Source organism: Typopeltis vanoorti, chromosome 18 (genome assembly GCF_054136105.1).
Source record: "Typopeltis vanoorti isolate ZY-2024b chromosome 18, IOZ_Tvanoo_1.0, whole genome shotgun sequence".
NCBI classification, from domain to species: Eukaryota; Metazoa; Arthropoda; class Arachnida; order Uropygi; family Thelyphonidae; genus Typopeltis; species Typopeltis vanoorti.
The window spans coordinates 78,268,977-78,283,120 of record NC_143566.1 but is presented as its reverse complement, the minus strand read 5'-3'; the positions used below and the strand labels follow the sequence as shown (position 1 = coordinate 78,283,120).

Genomic DNA, 14,144 nt, shown 5'->3' with positions numbered 1-14,144 from the left:
ATCTAAGAAACCAATCCACACTAGTCACTATCTTCACATTATATCTTTTCATCCCATTAGTCAAAAGTTTTCCTATTAAAACTTAGAATAAAGGATTTTTCTCTCTACGAAATGAGAATACATGAGAAGCATATGACCTTTTATATAATAAATTTATCCAATTTACTCAAAAAAAAACAAAAAACAAGAACATATACAATTAATTATTATTACATATAATAATAATTGGCCAGCCTGATTGGTTGAATGTTTAGTGTACACACTCTCCAACCAACAGATGCAGGTTCGAATCCCACCATGGGCATGGATGTCTGTGATTGTCTTTTGGTCATCATCATCAGTTTTGGGACTGGTAGCTCAGCAGCAATTTCCTCCATTCCGCTCTGTCATTGGCTTTCTTCTTAACCTCCTGGTAACTCCTCAAAACTATGTGTTTTGGTGGGAGAATTTAGTTGCCCAGTGTGAGACCACTATCCCACTTATTGGAGGCCTGAAGAAGCTCAAAAAAGCTCCATGTTCTCTAGAGCAGGGTTTCTAGACTACGTAAAAAATGAATTTTAAAACATAAAAAAAAATATAAAAATTAATAAGAACAGGGAATAAAAAGCAATCCTCAGCCAAATTAACCTGTTGGGTGGGAGAAATATTAAAAAAATATACGGAGAAAGAGAGAAACCAGCTCATTCCCAGGGCTTTATGAATTTCATTTGTATAACCCAAACCAAATTCAGTGTAGAAGAATAACAAGGTTTTCTTCTTTGTGCAGTTGCAAAGACCCCAAGTTGTAAATTTTTACACTATTAGAACCCCCCCCCCTCAAAAAAAAATATAATACAGTTGCTATTAACAGTTTCCAAAATTTTAGATAGATAGATTTGGTTGATAGCTTATATGTGACCAGAAGTTGAAAGTTTTTTAAAGACACAAAGCATGTTTCAGAGGTGCCCTTAATATACAGAATAGGAATTATCATCTCTTCTCAGAGAATTTGGCAAAAAAAAAAAAAAAAAAAAAAAAAAAAAAAAAAAAAAAAAAAAAAAAGGTTGATAATTTTGGGTTATAGCCATTGAGAGTGGGGGGTTTGCTCGATAGTAGAAATTTCTTGCTGAAAATATATTTGTGAAGAATAGATGATATATGATCTTTATAGAAGTGATTTGATCATAACATTTTTGTGAAGGATGATAATTTTTTTTTTAAATTTTTATTTATTGATTTTATTTTTGGTGTGATTAAGTCTATGGTACATTACTACCATAAATGGGTTACGAATAAATATGCTGATGTATAATGAATATGATTATTAATTATTATTATTAGACACCTCCAGAGAGTCCAAGAATCATTGAGGGAGGGCACCTACTCTCCAACTCCACCTCATCCACCCATCACCCACTTCACTACACCATCTACTGTCTACCACCACTGTTACTATTTTCACAAACAATCACAACCATCCTTGCCTATGGCTGAATTCGAACATGCAGCATTTTGGCTGGAGAGCAGATATGCTAACCACTCAGCCAATCAGGCAGGCAAAAAATTATCCTCCCCTGTGGGGAATCAAAACCCGGTCTCCCATGTGATAGACAGGGATACTAATCACTACTACTGAAGACTTAAATGATGATGATCAAAAGAAGGTTTACACTCAGTTTTCAGGAAGAAGTCTCATACAGAAGGGTGCTTAAAGGTCAGAGTTGTACAAACTGAAAGGAGCTCTCCATGTAGACAATGTAGAAAACTGACTAGGACTTCTGACATAATGTCCAGTTCTCACCTTCTAGTGGTGCACCCACTTAGATATCTACCAGAATAATGAACGAATGAGAATGGGCTGGCAATTTGTGATTTAGCCTTGATTTTGCTATTAATACTTAGAAGAACAGAGGATTTTCATGCTATGAAATGAGAATACAAAGGAACATGATGGTACAACATGTACCTTTGTTTTCTTCAGGGAACCAGGGTGAACGAATAGAAAAAGTTGGCTGCTGGAAAAAATCAGTCGAGATCTTTTTAAAGCAACAAATACAAAATGTTTTATTCAGACAACAACAATCAGTGAAAAGAAGGAGTAGCTACAGTATTCAATATTAAATATGACAATCTTGTGAATGGCAGGCAATATCAAGTAAAGTGATGTGGGCAAATATCAGAATGGGAAGAACTAGACAATGAGACTTATTTTTACCTATGGTTCCACAGAAAGTTCTACTAAGGAAGATATAGAGGAATTTTTTGAGGCATTAAAGAAAGCAACTGACGCAGTAAAAAAAGAAAGTTGGTCCTTGTTGAAGTTCTAAATAGCAGATCGGGAAATGATTTATTTGCATTCATTTTTTTATATATTAATTCCATACACGAGAGATCAAGGGCATGTTGGCACATCAGTGCTGCATGTGGAGTGCAGATAAGGACTGAAATAAAAGTTTATTGATGATTTTTTGAAGAGTTGCAGGATGTAGTTTGGGAATACTTATTGAGGAAGGCTGCTTCAGAGGACAGGGGTCGATGGAATAAAAGAAGATTACCAGACATATAAAAATGTTTTGGGAAAATTTGGAGAAAGCAGCAGTGATAATAACAATGGTAAGTACCTGCTGAATTTCTGTACAGGACATGGACTAGTTATTACTGACACCATGTTTCAACATAAAAATGTGCAAAATTCACACAGAAAGAAGAGTCAAAAGTCTCATTGACTATGTTACTGCTGATAACGATGATTTCCCACGGGTTAAGAACACAAGAGTATAGAGAGGATTTAAAATAGGAAAGGATCACCATTTAGTTTTAAGCAAAAGAAAACTGGATGTCATATTGAAAAGAAGAATGTGTAAGAAAGTTTTAAAATGAAACGAAGTTCAGCAGCTTTCATGAAAACTGTGAACTGTAGACTAAAATACACCAACATTATTCAAGAAAAAATTAAAGAGATTGAAAAAAAAACAGGAAACAAAGCTTGGAACACAAATGGATTCAGTGAAATCCCAGAAAACAAAAATTGGATTCAGTGAAATCCCAGAAAACAAAAATTGGATTCAGTGAAAACCCTGAAGAAAACATTGACTGATTCAACCAGAGATAGTCTGCAGGGAAAGAAAAATCAGAACTCCATGGTAGACTCAGGAAGTTAAAGAGGCAGTCAAGGAAAAGAAGAAAACATATTGAAAGTTTCTGGAAAAAAGTCCACTTGTGTTCTTAGAGAATACAGAAATAAATGTAAGAAAGCAAAGCACTATGTAAAACTGGCTAAACAAAAGTCATGGGAGGAATTTGGCAAGAACATAGAAAATAAATATCAAGAAGGTGGCAAAATATTCTGGAGGTTGTTGAAGAAGCTTAGAAATGAAGGAAAGAGTGCTGTAAAAGGACTTAGAGATGATAAAGATGACATGAAAATGGGAGAAAAAGATATCCTTGAAGTATGGAGTAATAACTTCGAAAAATTGAAAAACGGAACAAGCAGTGATAGCACAGCGATAAAAAACACACAACAGGCATACAGTCAGGAATACATATCCATACTTCAAGTAGAAAAAGCTATCAAAGGCTTGAAATGTGGAAAGGCAGCAGGAGTAGATGATATTTGACCAGAAATGCTCATGTATGGTGGTATAAAAGTCTTACAGTGGCTGCACTGCATAGTTCAAATTGCCTGGACAGAGGGATGAATTACTGATGATTGGAGTAGAGCTCTCATAGTACCCTTATATAAAAAGGGAAATAAAACTGAATGTGAGAATTACAGAGGAAATTTCCCTACTGAGTGTTCCTGGTAAGATTTATGCAAGTATACTTGAGAAAAGGTTGAGAAGAACTGTGGAAGAAAAGCTTGGTGAAGAACAAGCTGGATTCAGGCCAAATAGAGGCTGTCAGGATCAGATTTTCACTTTACGACAAATAGTTGAGAAATCATGGGAATGTAACAACGTTCTATATTTAAATATATGTAGATCTGGAAAAGGCATATGACAAGGTGTCAACAGAAAAGCTATTTCACACACTACAGTTGTATGGTGTCAATGGAACTTTATATCAAGCAATACTTAGTCTTTATTTAAGTTGTAAGTCAGCAGTTAGAATTGAAAGAAGTACAGAAAGATGGTTTTATGTTAAATCTGGTGTCAGACAAGGGCGTACCCTCTGTTATTCATTATCTATATGGATCACATTATGAAGTGATCCGTATAGATAATGAATAAACTATTAAACCTGATATCAAAATTGGAGATGTTAATGTCAGCTCTTTGCTTTATGCAGATTTCAGCTACTTAGGCACAATTTTTAAAGAAGATGGTAAATTAAATATGGAAATAGACAACAGAATCAACAAAGCTGGTATGATAGGAGGTCTTTTGAATAAATTTATATGGAATAAGAGAGAAATTAGCCATAACACTAAATTAACTATATACAAGACAGTGTTCAAACTAGTTTTAACTTATGGATCTGAGAGCTGGGGCAGAAGTAAAACACTTGACCAAAGACTAGAGACCGCAGATATGAGAGTCCTGAGAAAGATTAGAGGCGCGTGAACAGATGGCATCAATGGCAATATCACATTAAAAATGAGGATATTAGGAAAGAACTTGACATTGTTAGCATCCAGGAATGCGTTAGCAGAGCTAATCTCAGGTGGCACTTAAACAGAATGGGTGAAGAAAGATTAGCAAAACAAGTGTTCTCTGCCAGGTTGGCAGGAAAACGACCCAGAGTAAACCAAGATATAGGTGGATTGATACGTTACAAAGTGCCTTAGATGATAGAAATATAAGATCTGATAATGTTGGAGTCTTGAGACAAGTGACAGACTGATTTGGAGGAAAATTGTAGATAGGAAGTTAGTAATGATGTAAATTTTTCATCTAGTACTATCATATCCTGTACACCTCTTGAGGGTACATGGCAGGAATTTGATGATGATGATATGAGAGTTCTTAGAAAGCTTAGGGAAGTGAACAGATGGCATCAATGGAAGAATTGATGTGGGAAAAATGAAGACATTAGGAAGGAACTTGACATTGTTTGCATTCAAGCATGTATGATCAGGGCTAATCTAAGGCAGTATGGTTATTTAAACAGAATGGGAGAGGAAAGGTTAGCAAGATGTGTTTGATGCAAAAATGGCAGGGAAAAGATCCAGAGGAAGACCATGGTCTAGGTAGAATGATTCAGTCAGAAGTGCCTTAGAAGAATGAATTGTCAGAAAAGACAATGTTGGAGTGCTGTCAAGTAACAGACTAATTTGGAAAAAAATTTTTGATAGGATTTTATAAATAGTGTAAACTTATTCATGTAATGCTGTCATAACAGCCTGAACACTCCCCCTTGTTGAGGGCACCATTAGGACTGTAGGAACAATATTAGTTTCTTGCTTTCTTCCTCATTTGCTTTTGTTAGTGCCTGCGTGCACATACCATATCTTTATGTCCCTGAAGATGGCAACGTGACGTTGCCGAAATATAGAAGTTATTTATTAAAGTTACTTTTAATTAATATACTTTATATGCGTTGTTAATTCCGTAAACTAATTACCAGTTATGTATTACCAACTTATAAGCCTTGCTACTAGAATTTTGATCATCCATGGAGATTCCATCGCACAAAAGGCCCATCAATGCGGCAAAATGAGGTTGAAGATATCCAAACAACGAAATCATCTGACGTTCCTAAAACGCTGCCGGGATAACAAGGTAATCCCTAATTGTGTCAAATTGAAGCACCGTTTTACTTCACAGAAAGCTCTGCGCATTTATAATCGCACTAGCTTCGCCCTGTTAAGAGAACAAATTACCGTGACGCGTGTTCTCCTTGCCGACGTAAACAAAACCGTATGGGCACTAGAAGAAGAGCTTTCGAATACACTCGGCCATGATCTTTGGACGATACTTTATGATGTCTCATGCGCATCGGCAAGAAAAGAGTTCGAAAAAATACAAAGTCGGCACTTGAAAAAATACGAAAACCTGACAAAGAATTCTACTTCCTTACCACAGCCGCCACTCAACACAGTAGTCAACCTCTCGTCTGTAGTTTTAAAGCCTGAGGCACTCACCGCACTTGCACGTGGTCACAATTTCGCCCTAGCTCCTAAAAGAATAGCTGCCGAAGAAATCATGATCCAAATAGAACGTGGGATTCGCAACCTGCCTAACTATATCGCCAACAACGTCAGACTGGATGTAGTCGGTGTTCTCACTAAAGCCAAACCTCCAAAAACCAACTTATCCAAAGACGAATATACAGCCCTACAAAAAATGAAGAATAACAAAAAAATAGTAATCACCAAAGCGGATAAGGGAAACGCCACGGTGGTGGTAAATCAAAAGGACTACAAAGGTAAGCTTAATGCTTGAATACTAGACCATACTACTTACCTCCCTATTGAATATAATCCTACCAGCTCTCAGATTAGAACTCTCCACAGACTCCTTAAGAAAGTCACTTCTTGGCCTGTGGAAGTCACTAACAAACTAAAACCTTATACCAATTATAAGGTTTATATGGACTCCCAAAAATACATAAACAAAATGTGCCATTACGTCCCATAGTGGATGACATTGATTCCCCCACATATAAATTAGCCAAACATTTAGCCAAAACGCTCACACACTATACTGGCAACACACCATCACACATAAAAAACTCAGCCCACTTTAAAGCCAGTGTAGAAAACCTCTCACTCCAACACACTGACGTAATGGTCAGTTTTGATGTCTCCTCCCTATTCACTAATGTCCCACTCAAAGAAACCCTAGAGCTCATTCAAGCCAAGTTTCCTCCCGATATCTCAGCCCTATTTCAGTTCACAATGAACTCAGGCTATTTCATTTGGCAAGGAAAGGTCTACAAACAGATAGAGGGGACAGCCATGGGTTCACCATTTTCCCAACCCTTGGCCAATTTCTTTATGGAGACATTTGAAGAGAAAGCCTTAAACTCCGCCCCACAAAAACTCACTATTTGGCTTCGTTACGTGGATGATGTGTTTGCTATTTGGCCACATGGCTCAGACTCACTCCACTCCTTCCTAACACACTTAAACAACCAACACCCCACAGTCCAGTTCACCTTAGAAAAAGAGGAAAACAACACCCTCCCCTTCCTAGACACTTTAATCACCCGCCAGCTTGATGGATCTTTGGTTTTCTCTGTTTACAGAAAACCCACCCATACTGGCAGATACATTCACCAGCAATCCCCCCTCACAACAATATGGGGTTATAAAAACACTATATAACAGGGCAAAATTAATCTGCTCAGATGACAAGGCCCTAACTACTGAACTAAACCACATCCACAACACTTTCTTAGCCAATGGCTATAACCCCCAAAAAAATCCAAAAAATACTCAAACCAGTAACCCCCCCCCCCCCCCGCCACAATAAAGATTACACCAAATCTATCACCATCCCCTACATCCAGGGCACCTCTGAGAAAATAACCAATATCTTCAGAAAATATGACCTTACTTCTTGTTACAGACCATATAAAAAGTTAGCATCCCTTATCGCTCTACCAAAGACCAACCACTTCCCCTAGACCTACCTGGTGTATACCAGGTCCCTTGCAGCTGCAAATTGTCCTACTTTGGCCAAACAGGCAGAACAACAAATATCAGGATTTCAGAACACAAAGACTACATCCGGTTTGACCAGTACAGCCGCTCTGGGCTGGCAGACCATGCCTTAGATACCCACCATAGAATTCGTTGGAAGAAAAAAATAATACACCGCAGCAAGTTTAAATACGAAAGATTATTCAAGGAATCTTCAGCAGCTCTAAAAAATGTTCCTAACCTCAAAAAATTTGGGTGTATGAAACTACCCTAAATTTGGGAGACTTACATTTTGAGAACTTCAGCCCAACTGCCTAGTCAACCAAATTAGCCCACCAGAGGGCACCATTAGGACTGTAGGAACAATATTGTTTCTTGCTTTCTTCCTCATTTGCTTTTGTTAGTGCCTGCGTGCACATACCATATCTTTATGTTCCTGAAGATGGCAACGTGGCATTGCCAAAATATAGAAGTTATTTATTAAAGTTACTTTTAATTAGTATACTTTATATGCGTTGTTAATTCCATAAACTAATTACCAGTTATGTATGACCAACGTATAAGCCTTGCTACTAGAAATATATATATAATTCTGACTATACAAAAGCAACAAAAGCATTTATGCACAATAAAAAATTTAAATTCAATGTAAAGAAATAAATTAAAAAACTTTTGAGTCACATTAGTTATATCAAACTTAAAAATAAAATTGAATGGCAGGTATTGCTTAAATAATACATACCTCATTAATGGTAATGTCAACATACACAGTACTACGTGCAGCAACAGGACAAGTGTTTGTTAATACTGTTCCAAACAGTTTAACAAAGGACCAATCTGTTATAAAGGCAATTTCATAAAATGACTGAACATGTCTGGCTAAGGATAAATTAAATATATGCACAAAAAATATAACAAGAACACAAATTTTGAATTGGACTACTATATACACTTAGTGCAGAAAATTTTTAAATTGAGTAATACCATAATTTTTTTGTTGTTTTATTCATCACTTTTGTAGTAACAAGTTGAAGTAGTTCTTCAAGGTATGAAATTTCCACCGGATACTACAAAACTCTTTCAACACTGTCTTCATTCCTTCTCCTCCTTCAAATACAAAGATATGATCTATATCCAAAAATATGGGTAAGTATTCTCTATTAATATCAGCAGTCATAGGGAGCCTCTGTAGTTCAGTCATATAGGCAAAGCCCTTTTGTCGGAAAGATCTGGGTTCGATTCCAATCCATAAGGTGAATTAGTCAGTATCATAAGGAGGTAGAGGTTTTTTTTTCACCCGGAAACTTGGGTTTTTCACACCTCAGAACTCGCCAACCCCTATGAACATACACGGATCTACAGCCATAAAATACATACTTAATCCCTCATTAGAAGGGCTCAACCCATCCTAAGGGATGTGGGTGTTATATTTTTAAAAATGTTATTCCTTAAACTGTGCCATTGTTATAATCTCTCTTGCTTGCTTTACTTTATTATCTTTGTGATCTTTATTGTCGTGCGCTGTTGTTAAATTAATAATTGCTTCTAATATGATTCTTTATCACTTTACTTAAGCTGACTCTACTTTAATTTTGATTCTCTTTTATCCTTTCTTAACTCTGTCCCTAGTTCCTGCTGCATGCAAAACAGACCCTAAGGTTTCTAATGTGTCCAACTTGTGATTAGCAGTTAGCCAAAATTCTCATTCTTCTCAATTAGACAAATTTGTTTGATTATTGACTGCACTAGACTAATTGAATTAATATAGTCTGAGAACTTCAGGGAAAAGGAACATAGGCAAATCTTACAGTTAAATTACATCTACTCATGCAGTTAGTCGTGGCGATTCTCTATCAATTTGCATACAGGCTAGCAATTATTTTGAGATGGTGCATTGGCAAAAGATCAGGCAAGGTCATTAAAGAAATACAATACATTTATTGATAACTAGTAAGATGATACAAAATAATACATTCATGGAGATTACTTCTCTTAATCATTACGGAAACAGCTTAACATTCATACACTTGTTAAACGCATAGCTTCTACGTAACTTTGGCACTTTGCTTAACACATTTACAATGTAGAGTATTCCCTTAATTCTAATCTAATTTGGTTCTTTCCAATTCTTGTACATGGTCCTAACCATATTACCCTAGTATATTTATTTACAGCACTATGCATAATTTCACACCAATTCCTTTCTATAATCACAATTATTACTTATGCTAATAACCCTGTGCATCTACAATTAAGAAAAAGAACATCAACAAAGTGTTCCTACTCACAGTAACCTTTACATTCACTGTCCAGATACATGAATAATTTTTCAGTCCAGATTTTCTAGCTTCTATTCCTTGACTCCAGGGCACAATAGTCGCATGGGCACTCCATAGATAACTGCAGTGCTCCTAACTAGAGTTGCGGGCGATATCCTTTCTTCGGACTTTCTACGATGACGGCTGTCTACCCTCGCTGGTCGGTCACTTGGTCTGCACCGGGGAGAACTCACATCCACGTGGCGGATCTCATCCTGGAAACAGTCCGGTAATATTGGGGAGATATCCCATTGACGGATTCGCTATGATCATCCATCGGGCTGTTAGGAAGGAACGGCCAAAGTCTCCATTACGTCCTTAGGTAATAGCCTCTTCCTTCTTTTCATTGAAACAGGAACCCAAGAAGGAAATTTCACTTCCCTTCTTGGAGGATCAAAGAAGGGAAGTGAAAAAAAAAGGGGCCCTTCTGTTCCCTCTCAGTCCCCTTAAATATCTTTCTAATCCTTTGTTTCAATGCTGAAGTTTTCATGATGATGTCACTTTGTTTGATGATGTCACCCACATTAGAGACATTTGAATGTCTCTAATGTGGGTGCCTACTTTTGTTCATAAGACCTTGCAAACTTTTATTTTTGCTGGTCCACTTTCCTAATCTTGGTTAATCCCCTCTCTTTAGTCTTTCATACAACTTTCAACAGGAATTATTTTATGTGCTTTATAAGAATATAAGGTATTATTCTAATTTCACATTTTACATTATATATACATGTGTTTGAAATCCTTGTAAACCGAGCTCGATAAATTAACTAACTTAATTTATCACGGGAGATTTTACAGGGGAACCTCATACAAAATAAATAAAATAAATATCAGCCATAGGCACAGCTGTTTGAAAAGGTAGCTTTATCACAAGAAAATCTGAAAATATTTATCTGGTTTTAAATTGTGGAATAGCAAAGGGTTATAGATTATTTGGTTTATGGTTTATTGGAGCAAGAATAGCAAAAGTTACAGTAGTACATAAATAGTCAAAGACAAACTAGTAAACAATATGCATGTACAAAAACCAAGCCAACCAATGCAGTATCTACAGAGAAATAAAATTATAGCAAAGGTTACAGCAGTACTTAAATAATCAAAGAGAAATTAGTAAACATTGTGCATGCACAAAAATGAAGTTAAACAATGCGGTATATAAATAAAATTACAGCAAAGGTTACAGCAGTACATAAAGTCAAAGAGAAATTACCAAACAATATTATGTACAAATATTCAGTTACACAGTGCAGTATCTACATATAAACAAAATTAAAGTCAAATGTGTTTGTACAAATTAATTCTTTGTAGAAGGTTAAAAACATCATGCAATCTGTCTGAGTCTGATAACATATGCATGAATGTATGGGCTTGGCTACATAGGTAAAACTTTCATTCCTCTTTTGTCCGTTGATATTTATTCTTATTATTATTATCACAGGCAACTCCAAGAAGTCATTAGACTCATCGAGGGAGGCCTAAATATTATGTCAAGAACTATTCAACATTTGCATAATATCTATCATACTTTACTTTGAACTCATTCACAGTCATAGATTCTGTGAATGACTCTGGCAACCTATTCCACTCCCCAAGTAAAAAACCTAGTTCTAACACCCTTACTCAGTTTCCAGGATGGCCTTAGTTCTCCCACAACCACACCTGTTCTGAAAACTTTCCTCTGAATTAATCTTTTAAAAACTCCTCAGTAATTTGAATATCTCAATCATATCACTCCTTTTCCACCTACCAGCCAGTTTCTGTAACCCACAAAACTTCAACCTGTTCTTGTAAGGTTCATTCCATAGACCTGCTACCATCTTAGTCACTCCTATCCTCTGGATCCTCTATACCACCTCCCCATTATCAAGAAACCTTGGCTCCCAGATCTGCGTGCAGTAGTCAAGATGGGGTCTCATCAAGGCTCGATAAAGAGGAATAATATCCTGCTTGTCTCTGCTCGTCAAAGTACTCTTCAGTAACCAAGTGATCTGATGAGCTGCTCTAGTCACTTTTGCTTTGTGGCCCCTAAACTTTAACTCCCTATCCATTAACACTCCCAAGTCTTTGGCTTCGTCAATTTCCTGAAGTACGGTTCCACCAACATGTATACAGCTGATAATCTTTTCACCCCAAAATGCATAACTTTACACTTTGCCACATTAAACTGACATCCATTCTCCATAGCCCAGTCTGCCAATTTATCCAAATCATCCTGCAAAATTTTGACATCATGTGTATTAACCATTGCTCTACCCAACTTTGTATCATCAACAAATAACTGAACAGTTTCTCTCAAATCCTTTCCTATATCATTAATGAACAAATTAAATAGCAGTGGTCCAAGAACAGAACCTTCCAGCACACCACTAGTCATAGGGTTTTTTCTTTTGGATTCACCTTCTGATAAACTCTCTGATCAACTACCCTCCTATCCATCTCGCCAACTCTATATCCATCCCCATGTGCTGCAATTTACTGATTAGAATTCCATGTGGTATTATCAAAGGCCTTTTGCAAAGTCCAGCAGTATCACTATAAACCCATTATCCTTATCCAATTCAGATGTCACTGTATTATAAAACGTGAGCAAGTTACTGAGGCATGATCTACCCTTCACAAAACCATGCTCACCCCCCTATACAGTATCCCATTTCCATCTATCCATTCCTGTATTTTGCACTTGACCAACTTCTCCAATACTCTGACAACTCCTGTTGTCATGCTGATTGGTCAGTAATTTGCTACAGCAGTCTGGGAGCCACCTTTATGCAATGGAACTATTTTCCCCTCTTTCCACCCCCCTCCCTTGGGACTAACCCAGAGCTGAGATTTAGATTAAACAATATGGTCAAGGGCACTGACAATTCCTTTGCCACTTCAAGTAAAACTTGAGCTGGTATACCATCCAATCCAACAGATGTATTCACATTAAGGTTCTATAATATGCAATTCACCTCCATTTCATTAACAACAGTTCCCGTATAAGACATCGGTTCCCTCACAATATCACTGCCTGGATGATATACTCTTCCAAAGTGTTCACTTAGTAATTCTACTATTTCAACTGATTCAGTTACCTTCCTACCATTAGCATTCCTTATTGCATCATTCTGCTGTATAGATTTTTTCTTTTACTTGCAGCATATTGAAAGAACTGTTTGGGATTCTCTTTAGCCTGCGTTGCTAACTTCCTTTCATAATCTACTTTTGTTTCTTACCACATTAGTTACCCTTCTGGCCTATGCCTACAGGTCACTTTTCTCCTTAAATTCCCTCCACAATTATTTCTTTTTTTGCAGCTCTGGCTTGATGGTGTTATTCATCCATTTAACTCCCACTTGATTTACTCTCCTGATTCTAGGTATGCGGTCAGCCATTACCTCCTTCAAACCACTTCCAATGCACTCAACATTCAGCCCTTGCAGTTTTACATGTCAGGTACTGATCGAAGCAATCTCCTAAGCTTCTCATACTTACCAGCCTGGTAATTCTACATATACCCTGTCTTAACTGAAAATTCCACATATTTAGCCACCTCCCAGGTCAAGACCATATGATCACTCTAATCAATTAGTGGCAATGTGGTCATATTCGTTACAGACAAATTCTCAGATGCAATTACTAGATCGAGCACTCTCAAAACCCTAGTATACTCCAATACATGCTGTCTTAGGTAATTATCCCTGCATAAAATCCATTTCCTTCCTCCCATGTGTTCTCTCCTTCCAATCAATGTTACCATAGTTGAAATCCCCCATAATAATTACCTATCTTCCACTCATTGAGTCTATTTGCCGATGCATACTATCTCCATCATCTTTTCCATCCCCTGGTCTATAGCAGCATCTAACTGTTTATTTTGTTCTGCTGGCCTTAATCTCACACCAGATAGCCTCAAATGTGCTATTTTCACTGTCCTGCAGTTGAACTGCTACTCTCCTTGGTTGATGTTCATCGGCTATCATCAATAACAATCTTCCTTCCTCCCCCCCCCCCAATTCTTTTCTATCTTTCCTGAACACACTATACCCTTTACATTCTAATCCCACTAACTATATCATCTTATGTTAGCCATGTCTCACTAATGCCAATAAAGTTTGGCCGGGATGAGCCAACCAAGGCCAAAAATTCCTCCTGCTTGTTCCTAATACTCCTGGCATTAGTGTACATAAAGTGTAAAAGCCCTGTAGTCCCACCCCTATCTCGATGCTTTATATTAACTATCCCATTTTGGTTTGTTACCACTGGTACTAACTCAGGGA

At 37.1% G+C, this 14,144-nt stretch overlaps 1 protein-coding gene across 1 annotated transcript in view; it reads right to left on the bottom strand.

Annotated features, from left to right (window-relative positions):
- Positions 1 to 14,144, bottom strand: part of PIG-T (phosphatidylinositol glycan anchor biosynthesis class T) — a 179,442-nt gene that overhangs the window by 71,444 nt on the left and 93,854 nt on the right. Inside the window, exon 6 of the mRNA XM_090408085.1 lies at positions 8,307 to 8,401. Coding sequence (XP_090264211.1) covers positions 8,307 to 8,401 — 95 coding nt within the window. The remainder of the gene's footprint in view (positions 1 to 8,306; positions 8,402 to 14,144) is intronic.